This window comes from Salmo trutta, chromosome 25 (assembly GCF_901001165.1).
Source record: "Salmo trutta chromosome 25, fSalTru1.1, whole genome shotgun sequence".
Taxonomy (NCBI): Eukaryota; Metazoa; Chordata; class Actinopteri; order Salmoniformes; family Salmonidae; genus Salmo; species Salmo trutta.
Genome location: NC_042981.1, coordinates 803,749 through 824,056, shown reverse-complemented (window position 1 = coordinate 824,056; position 20,308 = coordinate 803,749). Strand labels below are relative to the sequence as shown.

The following is a 20,308-nucleotide window of genomic DNA, read 5'->3' as shown; positions in this document are numbered from 1 at the left end:
CAATTAAAATGTGATTTGATTTGATAAGCGTCACATTTATAAAGTTTGGACAGAAAATAGACGCTGACAATTGCCCGCTAGGGTGCGTTTCCATTTAACAATCTTGAATCTATAAAAAATAGCTGGACGTAATGACATACACCTAAAACGGTAAACCTACAGTGTGAAGAATGTAACGTTAGTGGTTGAAGTGTTTTCATTACCGATTTAGGCAAATTGCCTAATTATAAATGCGCGCCAGCCTACCGGTTTAATGTCTCAGGTAGCCGGTGAACGACAGCATGGATAGAATACAATAGTTACTAATATTTCCCATTTTCTAATCATTGCCATGTGCCGACGCATCGCCACGGTCCCTGTCCTGCTGGAATTTACTCTCCAGATCTGATATAATTGGATGGTGAAACTTGCCAGACAACTAGAAAAGCAAGGTGAAGCAATTCAGGCGTTCTTTACAGTCAGGACAATCCTTGTCCATCAAATAAAGAATATTTTTATAGTTGAAAAAAATGATTTTGCGTTAGGCATTTAGAATTAAATGTGGAGTTTCGGCAATCATCGTTTATTCCAAAAACACCGTTTGTCATTTGTCTCAAAAGTTTGAGTAAATTAAAATCCACTCCTGTCAAATGGATACACATTTCTGTCGATTTTTAGCAAATGTCTGATATCTGCCGTTTCCATGACACGTCGCAATATTTATTTAGCGACATTGTTTTGTGTCGAATAAATATGGATCAATGGAAACCTGTCTAATGACCTCCACACAACAACAACAACAACAAATCCTAATTTAGTGGGTTTTATTATCGCCTCTTCCTCTCATCTTGTAAGAGTTCAGAAGACTGCGGTGGCTGCAGTAACTCGTGATATAACCGGAAGAGGAAAACCGAGCAGTTTTACCGTCTTGGCCACGTTGATCTTTCCATCTCGTCCCCCACGGGGTGTTTTTTCACTGCTCGGTTTCACCGCCTTCTAATCCGCCTATTTAAATGCCACCGTAGCAACCGCGGTGATTGACAGCTGGACATATCCACTTAGGGGGACGTCACTATGTTTCGCGGTCGTGTAAACCAACCAATATCTTTCTCCTGACTTCACGGAGCATTTATATTGGTCCAGCGGGTTAGTATTTTAAACCAATTACGTTGTTTGTAAAACCAGAGGACACGTCACTTAGAAACGTTCTGACGTCACCCGTTTTTTTTTCTTCCCTCCCTTTGCGGTGCGGGTGACCGCGCATGCGTAGAATCTACCTCTATTTTGATGGATAGGCGCTTGTCCAATCAGATTCAGTGTTTAGGGGGGGAGGAAGGGGAGGAGCCGGATCACGGAAATGTTTTTTGTTTTTTTTGTTTTGTTTTGATCGACAAATGTTTCGTTCAATCGGTTTCTGCTTCGTACACCGGTTGGACAGATTGATGGCGCCGCGGTGCTTGTTATTATTCCGTGTTTAAGATGCTAGCGGGTTTTATCCTATAGCCGTGTGGAGACGGGGAGGGAGTTAGCGTTACTAAGGCCAGTCTTGTGTCCGGTATAAGGGAATAACAGTATGGTGCCTTAACGGTGGTTTGTTTACCTGGCGAAGGAAATGACTTGGAACAAACAACATCTCTTATCTATATTCACTTGTACAAAACCAACTCTGCTATTTTTTTATTATTATTATTTTTTTTACTTTGAGCTTGGTATGTAAATAGTTTATGTACTGATGTGCCATTGTTACAAATGGAAAGGGATTTTCACTTTGGGAACGTGAGCATATCCCTAGTGCTCATGTTGTTTTTAAGGGCTCTGACTGGGACGTCTCCAACTCTGAGTTTTACCACCGGGAGAGAGACTCAAACCGCAGCCGCTCTGGGGTCACACACAGCCGGGGAGGATGGAAACCAAGGGGTGTTGGTGGAACGGGGCTTGGAAAGTATCCGTGGTCCTCTTCCGGGTGTTATCGGGGACGTGACCGTGGAGGATCATGACGATGAGAACGGGGCGACCGGGAACGGTGAGGAGTCGTACGGAGAAAGTGATGAAAACATCAGACCGAAACGGTGAGAATCATGTTTAGTACTTAAACAACTTATTCAGTGGGGGTTTGTGGTGAGATCAGTGTAACTGGTAAACTGTTGAAACTATAATGATTTCCCAACACGGTGGTTCATCAGCTCACACGGTTACAATGGTCGCTGCTCCCAGTTTCAGAGAACGCGGAGACAATTGGTGCGCAAACAATGTAACTAAACACCAAGTTGTTTTTTCTTTCTGTTGGATTTAATACCTACGAACTCGTTCTCAGTAAACTTTCGTTACATTGCTCTCCTAATTAATTATGATCACTCATAACGTTTATGTGGCAAATGTATTTGAAAGTAAAGTGTTTTTTTTTGTTGCTTTGCATCTGGTGATTTTTGCTGAGTGCAGCAAGAGCTGTCATCTAACCCGAAGTGTCACACGCGGGGTTCCGGGTTCTCCGCTCCTCTTCCATCATAAAGCGCATCTCTGGCTCCCGGACAAACCTGACAACCCAATGGGCAAAAAACGGGTTGAATCATGTTGTTTCCACGTAATTTCAACCCCCTCCAAATCTAGGACTTTGAATCAATTGGATTTACAAAAAGGGCATTTCGTATTGTTTTCACCCCAAAACATTGTTTACCACTTGTTCTCCCCAATTGGTAGTTACAGTCTTGTCACATTGCTGCAACTCCCCTATGGACTTGGGAGAGGCGAAGGTCGAGAGCCATGCGTCCTCCAAAAACACCACCCAGCCTAGCCTCACTGCTCACTTAACCCGGAAGCCAGCCGCACCAATGAGAGGAAACACCTTCCAGCTGGTGACCAAAGTCAGCTTGCTAGAGCACGATGGGACACGGAAATCCTGGCCGGCCAAACCCTCCCTTAACCTGAAACGACGCTGGGACCATTGTGCGACGCCTCTTGGGTCTCCCAGTCATGTGACACAGCCTGGGATCGAACCCGGGTCTGTAGTGACGCCTCAAGCACTGCAATGCAGTGCCTTAGACCACTGCGCCACTCGGGAGTTTTCACCCAACTTTTAACCTAAATCCAATGACCTAATGAAATGTTTTGTTGAATGCACGTTAGTGGACAATACAACCCAAATATAAATCTGAACTAGACATTGAATTGACATCTTCCCAGTGGGAAGCGACAGTCACTATACAGAATGGACTGTTCTTTGGTTAATGTATAGCTTGAACCAGTATCTGGGCAGAGGAGAGGATATCATGAGATCTCATCTATACACAGTTAGCTACATTACATTGTCCTATTAGGGCGGCGCACAATTGGCCCAGCATCGTACATATTAGGGGGAGGGTTTGTCCGCGGTAGGTCGTCATTGTGAAATAAGAATTTGTTCTTAACTGACTTGCCTAGTTAAATTAAATAACACTTGCAGAGCTGTCAAATGTTTATGTCAAAATACCTTTGTTATTCACCAAATATGGAGTTTCGCTGGGCAACTATGATAATTCACTGCACTTACGCCCGGCATTTACTTCCCTAAAAAGTCTAAATAAAAATGTCCAAGGAATTTACAATGATCTATGTATTGTTTTTGACCAAATCCACCTGCGCATGTCCGCTAGGACTATATATAGTCCTAGTGGACGTGACAAGTGGATTTCTATCTTGTTATTGACCTAGTGGATGTGACAAGTGGATTTCTATCTTGTTATTGACCTAGTGGACGTGACAAGTGGATTTCTATCTTGTTATTGACCTAGTGGACGTGACAAGTGGATTTCTATCTTGTTATTGACCTAGTGGACGTGACAAGTGGATTTCTATCTTGTTATTGACCTAGTGGACGTGACAAGTGGATTTCTATCTTGTTATTGACCTAGTGGACGTGACAAGTGGATTTCTATCTTGTTATTGACCTAGTGGACGTGACAAGTGGATTTCTATCTTGTTATTGACCTAGTGGACGTGACAAGGGGATTTCTATCTTGTTATTGACCTAGTGGACGTGACAAGTGGATTTCTATCTTGTTATTGACCTAGTGGACGTGACAAGGGGATTTCTATCTTGTTATTGACCTAGTGGACGTGACAAGGGGATTTGGTCAAAAACAATACATAGATAATTGTAAATTCCTTGTACATTTTTATTTAGACTTGTTAGGGAAGTACAGTACCGGTCAGTACCGACACCTACTCATTCCAGGGTTCTTTATTTGTCCTGTTTTCTACATTGTAGAATAATAGTGAAGACATCACAATTATGAAATAACACATATGGAATCATGTAGTAACTAAAAGAAGTGTTAAAACAAATCAAAATATATTTGAGATTCTTCAAAGTAGCCACCCTTTGCCTTGATGACAGCTTTGCACACTCTTGGTATTCTCTCAACCAGCTTCATGAGGTAGTCACCTGGAATGCATTTCAATTAATTAACAGGTGTGCCTTGTTAAATGTTAAATTGTGGAATTTCTTTTTCATACACTGAGTGTGCAAAACATTATGAACACCTGCTCTTTCCATGACATAGACTGACCAGGTGAATCCAGGTGAAAGCTATGATCCCTTATTGATGTCACTTGTTAAATCCACTTCAAATCAGTGTAGATGAAGGGGAGGAGACGGGTTTAAAGATGGATTTTGAAGCCTTGAGACATGGATTGTGTATGTGTGCCATTCAGAGGGTGAACGGGCAAGACAAAATATTTAAGTGCCTTTTGAACGGGGTGTGGTAGTAGGTGCTAACCGCAGCGGTTTGTGTGTGTGAAGAACTGCAACGCTGCTGGGTTTTTCACGCTCAACATTTTCCTGTGTGTATCAAGACTGGTCCACCACCCAAAGGACATCCAGCCAACTGGACACAACTGTGGGAAGCATTGGAGTCAACATGGACCATCGTCCCTATGCAACGCTTTTGACACCTTGTAGAGTCCATGTCCTGATGAATTGTGGCTGTTCTGAGGGGAAAAGGGTGGTTTAAACTCAATATTAGTAAGGTGTTCCTAATGTTTTGTACACTCAGTGTCTAGTCTGGACTCTGGCATTATGTTCATTTTTATTTTGGGATTATGTGCCTATTGTTTTCTAGGTATTATTATTATTATCACTGTTGGAGATAGAAACACAAGCATTTCACTGCACCTGTGATAACATCTAAAAATCTGTGTGCATCTTAAAGAACACAGTTGATAAGCTATACATCCTATAGAACACAGTTGATAAGCTATACATCCTACAGAACACAGTTGATAAGCTATACATCCTATAGAACACAGTTGATAAGCTATACATCCTATAGAACAGTTGATAAGCTATACATCCTATAGAACACAGTTGATAAGCTATACATCCTATAGAACAGTTGATAAGCTATACATCCTATAGAACAGTTGATAAGCTATACATCCTATAGAACACAGTTGATAAGCTATACATCCAATAGAACACAGTTGATAAGCTATACATCCTATAGAACACAGTTGATAAGCTATACATCCTATAGAACACAGTTGATAAGCTATACATCCTATAGAACACAGTTGATAAGCTATACATCCTATAGAACACAGTTGATAAGCTATACATCCTACAGAACACAGTTGATAAGCTATACATCCTACAGAACACAGTTGATAAGCTATACATCTTACAAAACACAGTTGATAAGCTATACATCCTATAGAACACAGTTGATAAGCTATACATCCTATAGAACACAGTTGATAAGCTATACATCCTATAGAACACAGTTGATAAGCTATACATCCTACAGAACACAGTTGATAAGCTATACATCTTACAGAACCCAGTTGATAAGCTATACATCCTATAGAACACAGTTCATAAGCTATACATCCTACAGAACACAGTTGATAAGCTATACATCCTATAGAACACAGTTGATAAGCTATACATCCTATAGAACACAGTTGATAAGCTATACATCCTATAGAACACAGTTGATAAGCTATACATCCTATAGAACACAGTTGATAAGCTATACATCCTATAGAACACAGTTGATAAGCTATACATCCAATAGAACACAGTTGATAAGCTATACATCCTATAGAACACAGTTGATAAGCTATACATCCTATAGAACACAGTTGATAAGCTATACATCCTATAGAACACAGTTGATAAGCTATACATCCTATAGAACACAGTTGATAAGCTATACATCCTACAGAACACAGTTGATAAGCTATACATCTTACAAAACACAGTTGATAAGCTATACATCCTATAGAACACAGTTGATAAGCTATACATCCTACAGAACACAGTTGATAAGCTATACATCCTACAGAACACAGTTGATAAGCTATACATCCTACAGAACACAGTTGATAAGCTATACATCCTATAGAACACAGTTCATAAGCTATACATCCTATAGAACACAGTTGATAAGCTATACATCCTATAGAACACAGTTGATAAGCTATACATCCTATAGAACACAGTTGATAAGCTATACATCCTACAGAACACAGTTGATAAGCTATACATCCTACAGAACACAGTTGATAAGCTATACATCCTACAGAACACAGTTGATAAGCTATACATCCTACAGAACACAGTTGATAAGCTATACATCCTACAGAACACAGTTGATAAGCTATACATCCTACAGAACACAGTTGATAAGCTTTACATCCTACAGAACACAGTTGATAAGCTTTACATCCTACAGAACACAGTTGATAAGCTTTACATCCTATAGAACACAGTTGATAAGCTATACATCCTATAGAACACAGTTCATAAGCTATACATCCTATAGAACACAGTTCATAAGCTATACATCCTACAGAACACAGTTGTCCTCATGTCCTAACCCCGCATGTCCTCATGTCCTAACCCCGCGTGTCCTAACCCCGCGTGTCCTAACCCCGCGTGTCCTAACCCCGCGTGTCCTAACCCCGCGTGTCCTAACCCCGCGTGTCCTAACCCCGCGTGTCCTAACCCCGCGTGTCCTAACCCCGCGTGTCCTAACCCTATAGATGTTGGACGGTAGTTAGAGTTTGACTGAAACACACAGACTGATGAGAGGAGAATGTGATCAACCCGAAGAGAATTTAAAAGCACTTTGTGTGGAACTTGAGTCAACGACGACTCGGCTCATATCATGGTGCAGGTAGACACGCACGCACACACACACACACACACACACACACAACGTGATGCCCTAGTCTGCGCCACTGACTGGATTTCAGAGCATGTTTTAAGCCAACATAGTTGTGATTGGGTATCTACAGGTCCTAAAGGACACTGGTCTCTCTCTCTCTCTCTCTCTCTGTAGGTCAGGGAAAGGCTTGTTGTAAAGGACACTGTTCTCTCTCTCTCTGTAGGTCAGGGAAAGGCTTGTTGTAAAGGACACTGGTCTCTCTCTCTCTGTAGGTCAGGGAAAGGCTTGTTGTAAAGGACACTGTTCTCTCTCTCTCTGTAGGTCAGGGACAGGCTTGTTGTAAAGGACACTGGTCTCTCTCTCTCTGTAGGTCAGGGAAAGGCTTGTTGTAAAGGACACTGGTCTCTCTCTCTCTGTAGGTCAGGGAAAGGCTTGTTGTAAAGGACACTGGTCTCTCTCTCTCTGTAGGTCAGGGAAAGGCTTGTTGTAAAGGACACTGGTCTCTCTCTCTCTGTAGGTCAGGGAAAGGCTTGTTGTAAAGGACACTGGTCTCTCTCTCTCTGTAGGTCAGGGAAAGGCTTGTTGTAAAGGACACTGGTCTCTCTCTCTCTGTAGGTCAGGGAAAGGCTTGTTGTAAAGGACACTGGTCTCTCTCTCTCTGTAGGTCAGGGAAAGGCTTGTTGTAAAGGACACTGGTCTCTCTCTCTCTGTAGGTCAGGGAAAGGCTTGTTGTAAAGGACACTGGTCTGTCTGGGTTTATGTACATAGCTAAAGTTGGGGACCTATATAAATACTAGTTAAAAGTAGGACACTAAATAGAGAAGGGTGCCATTTGGGATGCAGGCTGTGTGATAAACGGCAATGTCTCTGGGCTCTCCGCCAGCCACCCAGCCTTTCTGTTTCAGCCGCCACTAGGGACTCAGTCAGAGAGTGCTCACCGTCAGGTCTGTTTGTCTGCTCACCGTCAGGTCTGTTTGTCTGCTCACCGTCATGTCTGCTCACCGTCAGGTCTGTTTGTCTGCTCACCGTCAGGTCTGTTTGTCTGCTCACCATCAGGTCTGCTCACCGTCAGGTCTGTTTGTCTGCTCACCGTCATGTCTGCTCACCGTCAGGTCTGTTTGTCTGCTCACCGTCATGTCTGCTCACCGTCAGGTCTGTTTGTCTGCTCACAGTCAGGTCTGTTTGTCTGCTCACAGTCAGGTCTGTTTGTCTGCTCACAGTCAGGTCTGTTTGTCTGCTCACCGTCAGGTCTGTTTGTCTGCTCACCGTCAGGTCTGTGTCTGCTCACCGTCAGGTCTGTTTGTCTGCTCACCGTCAGGTCTGTTTGTCTGCTCACCGTCAGGTCTGTTTGTCTGCTCACCGTCAGGTCTGCTCACCGTCAGGTCTGTTTGTCTGCTCACCGTCAGGTCTGCTCACCGTCAGGTCTGTCTGTCTGCTCACCGTCAGGTCTGCTCACCGTCAGGTCTGTTTGTCTGCTCACCGTCAGGTCTGCTCACCGTCAGGTCTGTCTGTCTGCTCACCGTCAGGTCTGCTCACCGTCAGGTCTGTCTGTCTGCTCACCGTCAGGTCTGCTCACAGTCAGGTCTGCTCACCGTCAGGTCTGCTCACCGTCAGGTCTGCTCACCGTCAGGTCTGTCTGCTCACCGTCAGGTCTGCTCACCGTCAGGTCTGTCTGTCTGCTCACCGTCAGGTCTGTTTGTCTGCTCACCGTCAGGTCTGCTCACCGTCAGGTCTGTTTGTCTGCTCACCGTCAGGTCTGCTCACCGTCAGGTCTGCTCACAGTCAGGTCTGCTCACAGTCAGGTCTGCTCACCGTCAGGTCTGTTTGTCTGCTCACCGTCAGGTCTGTTTGTCTGCTCACCATCAGGTCTGTCTGTCTGCTCACCGTCAGGTCTGCTCACCGTCAGGTCTGTTTGTCTGCTCACCGTCAGGTCTGCTCACCGTCAGGTCTGTTTGTCTGCTCACAGTCAGGTCTGCTCACCGTCAGGTCTGTCTGTCTGCTCACAGTCAGGTCTGCTCACCATCAGGTCTGTTTGTCTGCTCACCGTCAGGTCTGCTCACCGTCAGGTCTGTTTGTCTGCTCACCGTCAGGTCTGCTCACCGTCAGGTCTGTTTGTCTGCTCACCGTCAGGTCTGCTCACCGTCAGGTCTGTTTGTCTGCTCACCGTCAGGTCTGCTCACCGTCAGGTCTGTTTGTCTGCTCACCGTTAGGTCTGCTCACCGTCACGTCTGCTCACCGTCAGGTCTGTTTGTCTGCTCACAGTCAGGTCTGCTCACCGTCAGGTCTGTCTGTCTGCTCACAGTCAGGTCTGCTCACAGTCAGGTCTGCTCACAGTCAGGTCTGCTCACTGTCAGGTTTGCTCACAGTCAGGTCTGCTCACAGTCAGGTCTGCTCACCGTCAGGTCTGTCTGTCTGCTCACCGTCAGGTCTGTCTGTCTGCTCACCGTCAGGTCTGTCTGTCTGCTCACCGTCAGGTCTGTCTGTCTGCTCACCGTCAGGTCTGTCTGTCTGCTCACCGTCAGGTCTGTCTGTCTGCTCACCGTCAGGTCTGCTCACCGTCAGGTCTGTCTGTCTGCTCACCGTCAGGTCTGCTCACCGTCAGGTCTGCTCACGTCAGGTCTGTCTGTCTGCTCACCGTTAGGTCTGCTCACCGTCAGGTCTGTCTGTCTGCTCACCGTCAGGTCTGCTCACCGTCAGGTCTGTCTGTCTGCTCACCGTCAGGTCTGCTCACCGTCAGGTCTGTCTGTCTGCTCACCGTCAGGTCTGCTCACCGTCAGGTCTGCTCACCGTCAGGTCTGTTTGTCTGCTCACAGTCAGGTCTGCTCACCGTCAGATCTGTCTGTCTGCTCACAGTCAGGTCTGCTCACCGTCAGGTCTGCTCACCGTCAGGTCTGCTCACCGTCAGGTCTGTTTGTCTGCTCACCGTCAGGTCTGCTCACCGTCAAGTCTGTCCGTGTGCTCACCTTAAGGTCTATCCGTAGCCTACCAAGGCCTACATAATGTCTATGTGACATCATTGCTTTAGTCCTCGTTTATCCCACAGGGCTAAACCGTTTTAATGGTTTCCAAATAGTAGGAACCACTTTGTGGGGTAAGCTGTTTCCCCTGGGGCAGCTTTCTGTGATGCACATAATCACTTTCAAAACGAACAAGTCTTGATGTTCCATAAACGACTGGATCTAAAATCTGAGTTCCCTTAACACTTTCCCCATCTCCCTCTTAATAAATATATATAGTCCCTCTGTTGAGTAAACAACAAGCTACACACCCTACTGTAGACGCTGAACCTACTGTAGACGCTGAGCCTACTGTAGACGCTGAACCTACTGTAGACGCTGAACCTACTGTAGACGCTGAGCCTACTGTAGACGCTGAGCCTACTGTAGACGCTGAGCCTACTGTAGACGCTGAGCCTACTGTAGACGCTGAGCCTACTGTAGACGCTGAGCCTACTGTAGACGCTGAGCCTACTGTAGACGCTGAGCCTACTGTAGACGCTGAGCCTACTGTAGACGCTGAGCCTACTGTAGACGCTGAGCCTACTGTAGACGCTGAACCTACTGTAGACGCTGAACCTACTGTAGACGCTGAACCTACTGTAGACGCTGAGCCTACTGTAGACGCTGAGCCTACTGTAGACGCTGAGCCTACTGTAGACGCTGAGCCTACTGTAGACGCTGAGCGGACTGAAGACGCTGACCTACTGTAGACGCTGAGCCTACTGTAGACGCTGAACCTACTGTAGACGCTGAACCTACTGTAGACGCTGAGCTACTGTAAGACGCTGAACCTACTGTAGACGCTGAGCCTACTGTAGACGCTGAACCTACTGTAGACGCTGAACCTACTGTAGACGCTGAGCCTACTGTAGACGCTGAGCCTACTGTAGACGCTGAGCCTACTGTAGACGCTGAGCCTACTGTAGACGCTGAGCCTACTGTAGACGCTGAGCCTACTGTAGACGCTGAACCTACTGTAGACGCTGAGCCTACTGTAGACGCTGAGCCTACTGTAGACGCTGAGCCTACTGTAGACGCTGAGCCTACTGTAGACGCTGAGCCTACTGTAGACGCTGAACCTACTGTAGACGCTGAGTGGACTGAAGACGCTGAACCTACTGTAGACGCTGAACCTACTGTAGACGCTGAACCTACTGTAGACGCTGAACCTACTGTAGACGCTGAGCCTACTGTAGACGCTGAGCCTACTGTAGACGCTGAGCCTACTGTAGATGCTGAGCGGACTGAAGACGCTGAACCTACTGTAGACGCTGAACCTACTGTAGACGCTGAACCTACTGTAGACGCTGAACCTACTGTAGACGCTGAGGGGACTGAGCCTACTGTAGACGCTGAACCTACTGTAGACGCTGAGCCTACTGTAGACGCTGAACCTACTGTAGACGCTGAGTGGACTGAACCTACTGTAGACGCTGAACCTACTGTAGACGCTGAACCTACTCTAGACGCTGAACCTACTGTAGACGCTGAACCTACTGTAGACGCTGAACCTACTGTAGACGCTGAGTGGACTGAACCTACTGTAGACGCTGAGTGGACTGAACCTACTGTAGACGCTGAACCTACTGTAGACGCTGAACCTACTGTAGACGCTGAACCTACTGTAGATGCTGAACCTACTGTAGACGCTGAGTGGACTGAACCTACTGTAGATGCTGAACCTACTGTAGATGCTGAACCTACTGTAGACCCAGTTCTGTAGTGACGCCTCTAGCACTGAGATGCAGTGCCTTAGACCGCTGCGCCACTCGGGAGGCCTCACAAATCCACATTGTAATTAAGAGGACCATCGCTCTCTCCCAAAAAAGTTTTGTGTTGCTGCATAAAACCAGTGAATCAAGATAAGCCAAAATGTAAGCACGAGGATGTTGCATAAAGCGAACTCATTAGACCTCAAGTCCACATTCTAAGATGTGGGCTAGGCTGTATGATCATAGGTTATTATAGTCATACTGGACTGGCTATATAAGCACTTTGACTTTTTATTTTAATTTTATTTTACCTTTTTAATTTAACTAGGCAAGTCAGTTAAGAACAAATTCTTATTTACAATGACAGCCTAGGAACAGTGGGTTAACTGCCTTGTACAGGGGCAGAACGATAGATTTTTACCTTGTCAGCTCGGGGATTTGCAACTTTTTTTTGTTACTAGTCCAACGCTCTAACCACTAGGCTACCTGCTGGTTACTAGTCCAACGCTCTAACCACTAGGCTACCTGCTGGTTACTAGTCCAACGCTCTAACCACTAGGCTACCTGCTGGTTACTGGTCCAACGCTCTAACCACTCACTAGTCTACCTGCTGGTTACTGGTCCAACGCTCTAACCACTCACTAGTCTACCTGCTGGTTACTAGTCCAACGCTCTAACCACTAGGCTACCTGCTGGTTACTAGTCCAACGCTCTAACCACTAGGCTACCTGCTGGTTACTAGTCCAACGCTCTAACCACTAGGCTACCTGCTGGTTACTAGGCCGACGCTCTAACCACTAGGCTACCTGCTGGTTACTAGTCCGACGCTCTAACCACTAGGCTACCTGCTGGTTACTAGTCCAACGCTCTAACCACTAGGCTACCTGCTGGTTACTAGTCCAACGCTCTAACCACTAGGCTACCTGCTGGTTACTGGTCCAACGCTCTAACCACTCACTAGTCTACCTGCTGGTTACTGGTCCAACGCTCTAACCACTCACTAGTCTACCTGCTGGTTACTAGTCCAACGCTCTAACCACTAGTCTACCTGCTGGTTACTAGTCCAACGCTCTAACCACTAGGCTACCTGCTGGTTACTAGTCCGACGCTCTAACCACTAGGCTACCTGCTGGTTACTAGTCCGACGCTCTAACCACTAGGCTACCTGCTGGTTACTAGTCCGACGCTCTAACCACTAGGCTACCTGCTGGTTACTAGTCCGACGCTCTAACCACTAGGCTACCTGCTGGTTACTAGTCCGACGCTCTAACCACTAGGCTACCTGCTGGTTACTAGTCCGACGCTCTAACCACTAGGCTACCTGCTGGTTACTAGTCCGACGCTCTAACCACTAGGCTACCTGCTGGTTACTAGTCCAACGCTCTAACCACTAGGCTACCTGCTGGTTACTAGTCCAACGCTCTAACCACTAGGTTACCTGCTGGTTACCAGTCCAACGCTCTAACCACTAGGCTACCTGCTGGTTACCAGTCCAACGCTCTAACCACTAGGCTACCTGCTGGTTACCAGTCCAACGCTCTAACCACTAGGCTACCTGCTGGTTACCAGTCCAACGCTCTAACCACTAGGCTACCTGCTGGTTACCAGTCCAACGCTCTAACCACTAGGCTACCTGCTGGTTACCAGTCCAACGCTCTAACCACTAGGCTACCTGCTGGTTACCAGTCCAACGCTCTAACCACTAGGCTACCTGCTGGTTACTAGTCCAACGCTCTAACCACTAGGCTACCTGCGTTATAGTCAACGCTCTAACCACTAGGCTACCTGCTGGTTACTAGTCCAACGCTCTAACCACTAGGCTACCTGCTGGTTACTAGTCCAACGCTCTAACCACTAGGCTACCTGCTGGTTACTAGTCCAACGCTCTAACCACTAGGCTACCTGCTGGTTACTAGTCCAACGCTCTAACCACTAGGCTACCTGCTGGTTACTAGTCCAACGCTCTAACCACTAGGCTACCTGCTGGTTACTAGTCCAACGCTCTAACCACTAGGCTACCTGCTGGTTACTAGTCCAACGCTCTAACCACTAGGCTACCTGCTGGTTACTAGTCCAACGCTCTAACCACTAGGCTACCTGCTGGTTACTAGTCCAACGCTCTAACCACTAGGCTACCTGCTGGTTACTAGTCCAACGCTCTAACCACTAGGCTACCTGCTGGTTACTAGTCCAACGCTCTAACCACTAGGCTACCTGCTGGTTACTAGTCCAACGCTCTAACCACTAGGCTACCTGCTGGTTACTAGTCCAACGCTCTAACCACTAGGCTACCTGCTGGTTACTAGTCCAACGCTCTAACCACTAGGCTACCTGCTGGTTACTAGTCCAACGCTCTAACCACTAGGCTACCTGCTGGTTACTAGTCCAACGCTCTAACCACTAGGCTACGCTGCCGCCGACTTAATAGCAGTTATGAAACCTTTGCCGTTCTAGAGGCCAGTAGGTCTACCTGGCAACTCGAGGTCAAACACACCGCGCGGACAGGAAAGACAGTTATCATATCGTAGAAAAGCCCCAGCAGCCCCAACAGGACAAGAATCCGTCTGGCTGGGAGGATTGATGTTTTTAATTCTCTCTTTTTAATTTAATTTTTATTTTTTATATTTGAATTGTCTGATATCTCTTTGCTCTTGAAGTTGTCTCTTTCCACTGGCTGTCCCAAGAAGGACCCTATTCCCTATATAGTGGGACCTACGATGTTTTGCTCTATCAGATCTATAAATAGCGTCGGCCCTCTATGGCGATCTCACTATGATCTGCAGTTTCTGGGCAGCTTACAGTTCTCACAAGACTGAGAAGAAGAAAGTCACCTCGCTGGCCTGTGTTGCCATAGTTAATGGGGGTTTATTAGACTGGGCTGTGTAGTTAGGGGGGTTTATTAGACTGGGCTGTGTAGTTAATGGGGGTTTATTAGACTGGGCTGTGTAGTTAATGGGGTTTATTAGACTGGGCTGTGTAGTTAGGGGGGTTTATTAGACTGGGCTGTGTAGTTAATGGGGTTTATTAGACTGGGCTGTGTAGTTAATGGGGGTTTATTAGACTGGGCTGTGTAGTTAATGGGGGTTTATTAGACTGGGCTGTGTAGTTAATGGGGGTTTATTAGACTGGGCTGTGTAGTTAATGGGGGTTTATTAGACTGGGCTTGTAGTTAGGGGGGTTTATTAGACTGGGCTGTGTAGTTAATGGGGGTTTATTAGACTGGGCTGTGTAGTTAATGGGGGTTTATTAGACTGGGCTGTGTAGTTAATGGGGGTTTATTAGACTGGGCTGTGTAGTTAATGGGGGTTTATTAGACTGGGCTGTGTAGTTAATGGGGGTTTATTAGACTGGGCTGTGTAGTTAATGGGGGTTTATTAGACTGGGCTGTGTAGTTAATGGGGGTTTATTAGACTGGGCTGTGTAGTTAGGGGGGTTTATTAGACTGGGCTGTGTAGTTAATGGGGGTTTATTAGACTGGGCTGTGTAGTTAGGGGGGTTTATTAGACTGGGCTGTGTAGTTAATGGGGGTTTATTAGACTGGGCTGTGTAGTTAATGGGGGTTTATTAGACTGGGCTGTGTAGTTAATGGGGGTTTATTAGACTGGGCTGTGTAGTTAATGGGGGTTTATTAGACTGGGCTGTGTAGTTAATGGGGGTTTATTAGACTGGGCTGTATAGTTAGGGGGGTTTATTAGACTGGGCTGTGTAGTTAATGGGGTTTATTAGACTGGGCTGTGTAGTTAGGGGGGTTTATTAGACTGGGCTGTATAGTTAGGGGGGTTTATTAGACTGGGCTGTGTAGTTAATGGGGGTTTATTAGACTGGGCTGTGTAGTTAGGGGGGTTTATTAGACTGGGCTGTGTAGTTAGGGGGGGTTTATTAGACTGGGCTGTGTAGTTAATGGGGTTTATTAGACTGGGCTGTGTAGTTAGGGGGGTTTATTAGACTGGGCTGTGTAGTTAGGGGGGTTTATTAGACTGGGCTGTGTAGTTAGGGGGGTTTATTAGACTGGGCTGTGTAGTTAAGGGGGTTTATTAGACTGGGCTGTGTAGTTAATGGGGGTTTATTAGACTGGGCTGTGTAGTTAATGGGGTTTATTAGACTGGGCTGTGTAGTTAATGGGGTTTATTAGACTGGGCTGTGTAGTTAATGGGGTTTATTAGACTGGGCTGTGTAGTTAATGGGGTTTATTAGACTGGGCTGTGTAGTTAATGGGGGTTTATTAGACTGGGCTGTGTAGTTAATGGGGTTTATTAGACTGGGCTGTGTAGTTAATGGGGGTTTATTAGACTGGGCTGTGTAGTTAATGGGGTTTATTAGACTGGGCTGTGTAGTTACGGAGGTTTATTAGACTGGGCTGTGTAGTTAGGGGGGTTTATTAGACTGGGCTGTGTAGTTAATGGGGTTTATTAGACTGGGCTGTGTAGTTAATGGGGTTTATTAGACTGGGCTGTGTAGTTAGTTTTTTTTTTAGACTGGGCTGTGTAGTTAGGGGGGTTTATTAGACTGGGCTGTGTAGTTAATGGGGGTTTATTAGACTGGGCTGTGTAGTTAGGGGGGTTTATTAGACTGGGCTGTGTAGTTAGGGGGGTTTATTAGACTGGGCTGTGTAGTTAGGGGGGTTTATTAGACTGGGTTGTGTAGTTAAAGGGGTTTATTAGACTGGGCTGTGTAGTTAAGGGGGTTTATTAGACTGGGCTGTGTAGTTAATGGGGGTTTATTAGACTGGGCTGTGTAGTTAATGGGGTTTATTAGACTGGGCTGTGTAGTTAATGGGGTTTATTAGACTGGGCTGTGTAGTTAATAGGGTTTATTAGACTGGGCTGTGTAGTTAAGGGGGTTTATTAGACTGGGCTGTGTAGTTAATGGGGGTTTATTAGACTGGGCTGTGTAGTTAATGGGGTTTATTAGACTGGGCTGTGTAGTTAATGGGGTTTATTAGACTGGGCTGTGTAGTTAATGGGGGTTTATTAGACTGGGCTGTGTAGTTAATGGGGTTTATTAGACTGGGCTGTGTAGTTACGGGGGTTTATTAGACTGGGCTGTGTAGTTAGGGGGGTTTATTAGACTGGGCTGTGTAGTTAATGGGGTTTATTAGACTGGGCTGTGTAGTTAGGGGGGTTTATTAGACTGGGCTGTGTAGTTAGTTTTTTTTTTTAGACTGGGCTGTGTAGTTAGGGGGGTTTATTAGACTGGGCTGTGTAGTTAATGGGGGTTATTAGACTGGGCTGTGTAGTTAGGGGGGTTTATTAGACTGGGCTGTGTAGTTAGGGGGGTTTATTAGACTGGGCTGTGTAGTTAGGGGGGTTTATTAGACTGGGCTGTGTAGTTAGGGGGGTTTATTAGACTGGGCTGTGTTGCCATAGTTAAGTTCAGGTTTATAGGGCTCTCAGGAGGTGCTGTATTAGAGCTGTGGTGGGTAGGATGACCCTGCTCTATAGGGCTCTCAGGAGGTGTATTAGAGCTGTGGTGGGTAGGATGACCCTGCTCTATAGGGCTCTCAGGAGGTGTAATAGAGCTGTGGTGGGTAGGATGACCCTGCTCTATAGGGCTCTCAGGAGGTGTAATAGAGCTGTGGTGGGTAGGATGACCCTGCTCTATAGGGCTCTCAGGAGGTGCTGTATTAGAGCTGTGGTGGGTAGGATGACCCTGCTCTATAGGGCTCTCAGGAGGTGCTGTATTAGAGCTGTGGTGGGTAGGATGACCCTGCTCTATAGGGCTCTCAGGAGGTGTATTAGAGCTGTGGTGGGTAGGATGACCCTGCTCTATAGGGCTCTCAGGAGGTGCTGTATTAGAGCTGTGGTGGGTAGGATGACCCTGCTCTATAGGGCTCTCAGGAGGTGCTGTATTAGAGCTGTGGTGGGTAGGATGACCCTCCTCTATAGGGCTCTCAGGAGGTGTAATAGAGCTGTGGTGGGTAGGATGACCCTGCTCTATAGGGCTCTCAGGAGGTGTATTAGAGCTGTGGTGGGTAGGATGACCCTGCTCTATAGGGCTCTCAGGAGGTGTATTACAGCTGTGGTGGGTAGGATGACCCTGCTCTATAGGGCTCTCAGGAGGTGTATTAGAGCTGTGGTGGGTAGGATGACCCTGCTCTATAGGGCTCTCAGGAGGTGTATTAGAGCTGTGGTGGGTAGGATGACCCTGCTATATAGGGCTCTCAGGAGGTGTAATAGAGCTGTGGTGGGTAGGATGACCCTGCTATATAGGGCTCTCAGGAGGTGTTTCAGAGGAACTCTGAGCCGCTGCCACTATCTGGCCGGCTCCCACAGCTTACTGCTTAGCAACAGCCAATCAGCCGGTCTGAGTTGGGGAAACTTGTTGGCCAATTACGTCGGAGGACGGGGATAGTGCTTGAGTTGAGGAAGAACAGTAGGCAAGTGAAGGGGGAGGAGGGGAGAGGGGTGGAGGTTTGGGAGGAGAGGGGGAGGAGGAGAGAGGGGTGGAGGTTTGGGAGGAGAGGGGGTTGAGGAGAGAGGGGTGGAGGTTTGGGAGGAGAGGGGGAGAAAAGGGGGAGGAGGAGGAGAGGGGAGAGTTGGTTTAAGAGAAGATGGGGAGGAGGAGAGAGGGGTGGAGGTTTGGGAGGAAAGGGGGAGGAAAGGGGGAGGAGGAGAGAGGGAACGAGGTTTGGGAGCAGAGGGGGAGGAAAGGGGGAGGAGGAGAGAGGGGTGGAGGTTTGGGAGGAAAGGGGGAGGAAAGGGGGAGGAGGAGAGAGGGAACGAGGTTTGGGAGCAGAGGGGGAGGAGTGGAGAGGGAAGGAGGTTTGGGAGCAGAGAGGGGAGGAGGAGAGAGGGAAGGAGGTTTGGGAGCAGAGGGGGAGGTTTGGGAGCAGAGGGGGAGGAGGAGAATTTTCATGTCCTTGTTTTCTTTGTCTCACTAGATTGTTCTGTAACTGGGGAAATTGTTCTGTAACTGGGGAAATTGTTCTGTAACTGGGGAAATTGTTCTGTAACTGGGGAAAATGTTCTGTAACTGGGGAAATTGTTCTGTAACTGGGGAAATTGTTCTGTAACTGGGGAAATTGTTCTGTAACCGGGGAAATTGTTCTGTAACCGGGGAAATTGTTCTGTAACTGGGACAGTTGTTGGTGTATAAATACAACTTCTGACCAAAATGAAGGTCCTGTCATTGAGTAAATGTGTGGCTCGCTGTCTTCTCTCTCCCAACTCCTCCACGAGGAGGCTCGCTGTCTTCTCTCTCCCAGCTCCTCCACGAGGAGGCTCGCTGTCTTCTCTCTCCCAGCTCCTCCACGAGGAGGCTCGCTGTCTTCTCTCTCCCAACTCCTCCACGAGGAGGCTCGCTGTCTTCTCTCTCCCAACTCCTCCACGAGGAGGCTCGCTGTCTTCTCCCTCCCAACTCCTCCACGTGGAGGCTCGCTGTCTTCTCCCTCCCAACTCCTCCACGAGGAGGCTCGCTGTCTTCTCTCTCCCAACTCCTCCACGAGGAGGCTCGCTGTCTTCTCTCTCCCAACTCCTCCACGAGGAGGTTCGCTGTCTTCTCTCTCCGAACTCCTCCACGAGGAGGCTCGCTGTCTTCTCTCTCCGAACTCCTCCACGAGGAGGCTCGCTGTCTTCTCTCTCCCAACTCCTCCACGAGGAGGCTCGCTGTCTTCTCCCTCCCAACTCCTCCACGAGGAGGCTCGCTGTCTTCTCTCTCCCAACTCCTCCACGAGGAGGCTCGCTGTCTTCTCTCTCCCAACTCCTCCACGAGGAGGCTCGCTGTCTTCTCTCTCCCAACTCCTCCACGAGGAGGCTCGCTGTCTTCTCCCTCCCAACTCCTCCACGAGGAGGCTTCTCTTAAGAAATAGCATACTCAGCTGAGGAGAAAATATTGTTTTAAGTTGTAACTAAATTATCATCTGTAGTCATTGAAAAGTTGTTTTCAATAGTTTAGTTGTCAAGTTTATACTGTAACACATGAAGTAGCGGTCCTTGACATGGTTCTAAAACACAGACTACTCCAGTAGAACCCTCACACCCTAAAACAGACTGTTCCGGTAGAACCCTCACACCCTAAAACGGACTGTTCCGGTAGAACTAGTAGAACCGTCACACCAGTGCCATCCTTATAACAGGTTGGACTGATGAATAATTCATGATCAATGATGGTGTTATTAAACTCTGCTTTCGGAGTGCATTATTTCATTAATATGTTAGTCGCTGAGGACCCATCCTGCATCACTGCAGTATTGGGTGTGGTAAGAGGGAAAAGGTGGGGTAGGCGATGGATGGAGAGAGGTAGGTAGAGGGAGGGAGGGAGGGAGGGAGGGAGAGAGGGAGGTAGACAGTCGTTAGGACCATGATGCCATGTTGTTCTGTACATAGCTCCTCACTGCTTAGCAACAACCAATCAGCACCACAGATCAAGACCGGGTACTGACAAATCAGTGGGCTGGAGCATGGTGCTACAGAGTTTGGATTTCACCACGTGAGGAGAGTACTGAGATGGAGAGAGGACAGGAGAGGAGAGTGAT

General features: G+C 47.3%; 1 protein-coding gene across 2 annotated transcripts in view; it reads left to right on the top strand.

The window, feature by feature from the left end:
* The first annotated feature begins 1,195 nt into the window (after positions 1-1,195).
* eif2ak3 (eukaryotic translation initiation factor 2-alpha kinase 3) overlaps positions 1,196-20,308 on the top strand; it is a 78,931-nt gene continuing 59,818 nt past the window's right edge. The window contains exon 1 of one of the 2 annotated variants that reach the window (XM_029712593.1): positions 1,196-2,048. In XM_029712593.1, the coding sequence (XP_029568453.1) occupies positions 1,729-2,048 (320 nt within the window). In that variant the 5' untranslated portion in view covers positions 1,196-1,728. The remainder of the gene's footprint in view (positions 2,049-20,308) is intronic. The other variant, XM_029712592.1, reaches the window with a different exon arrangement.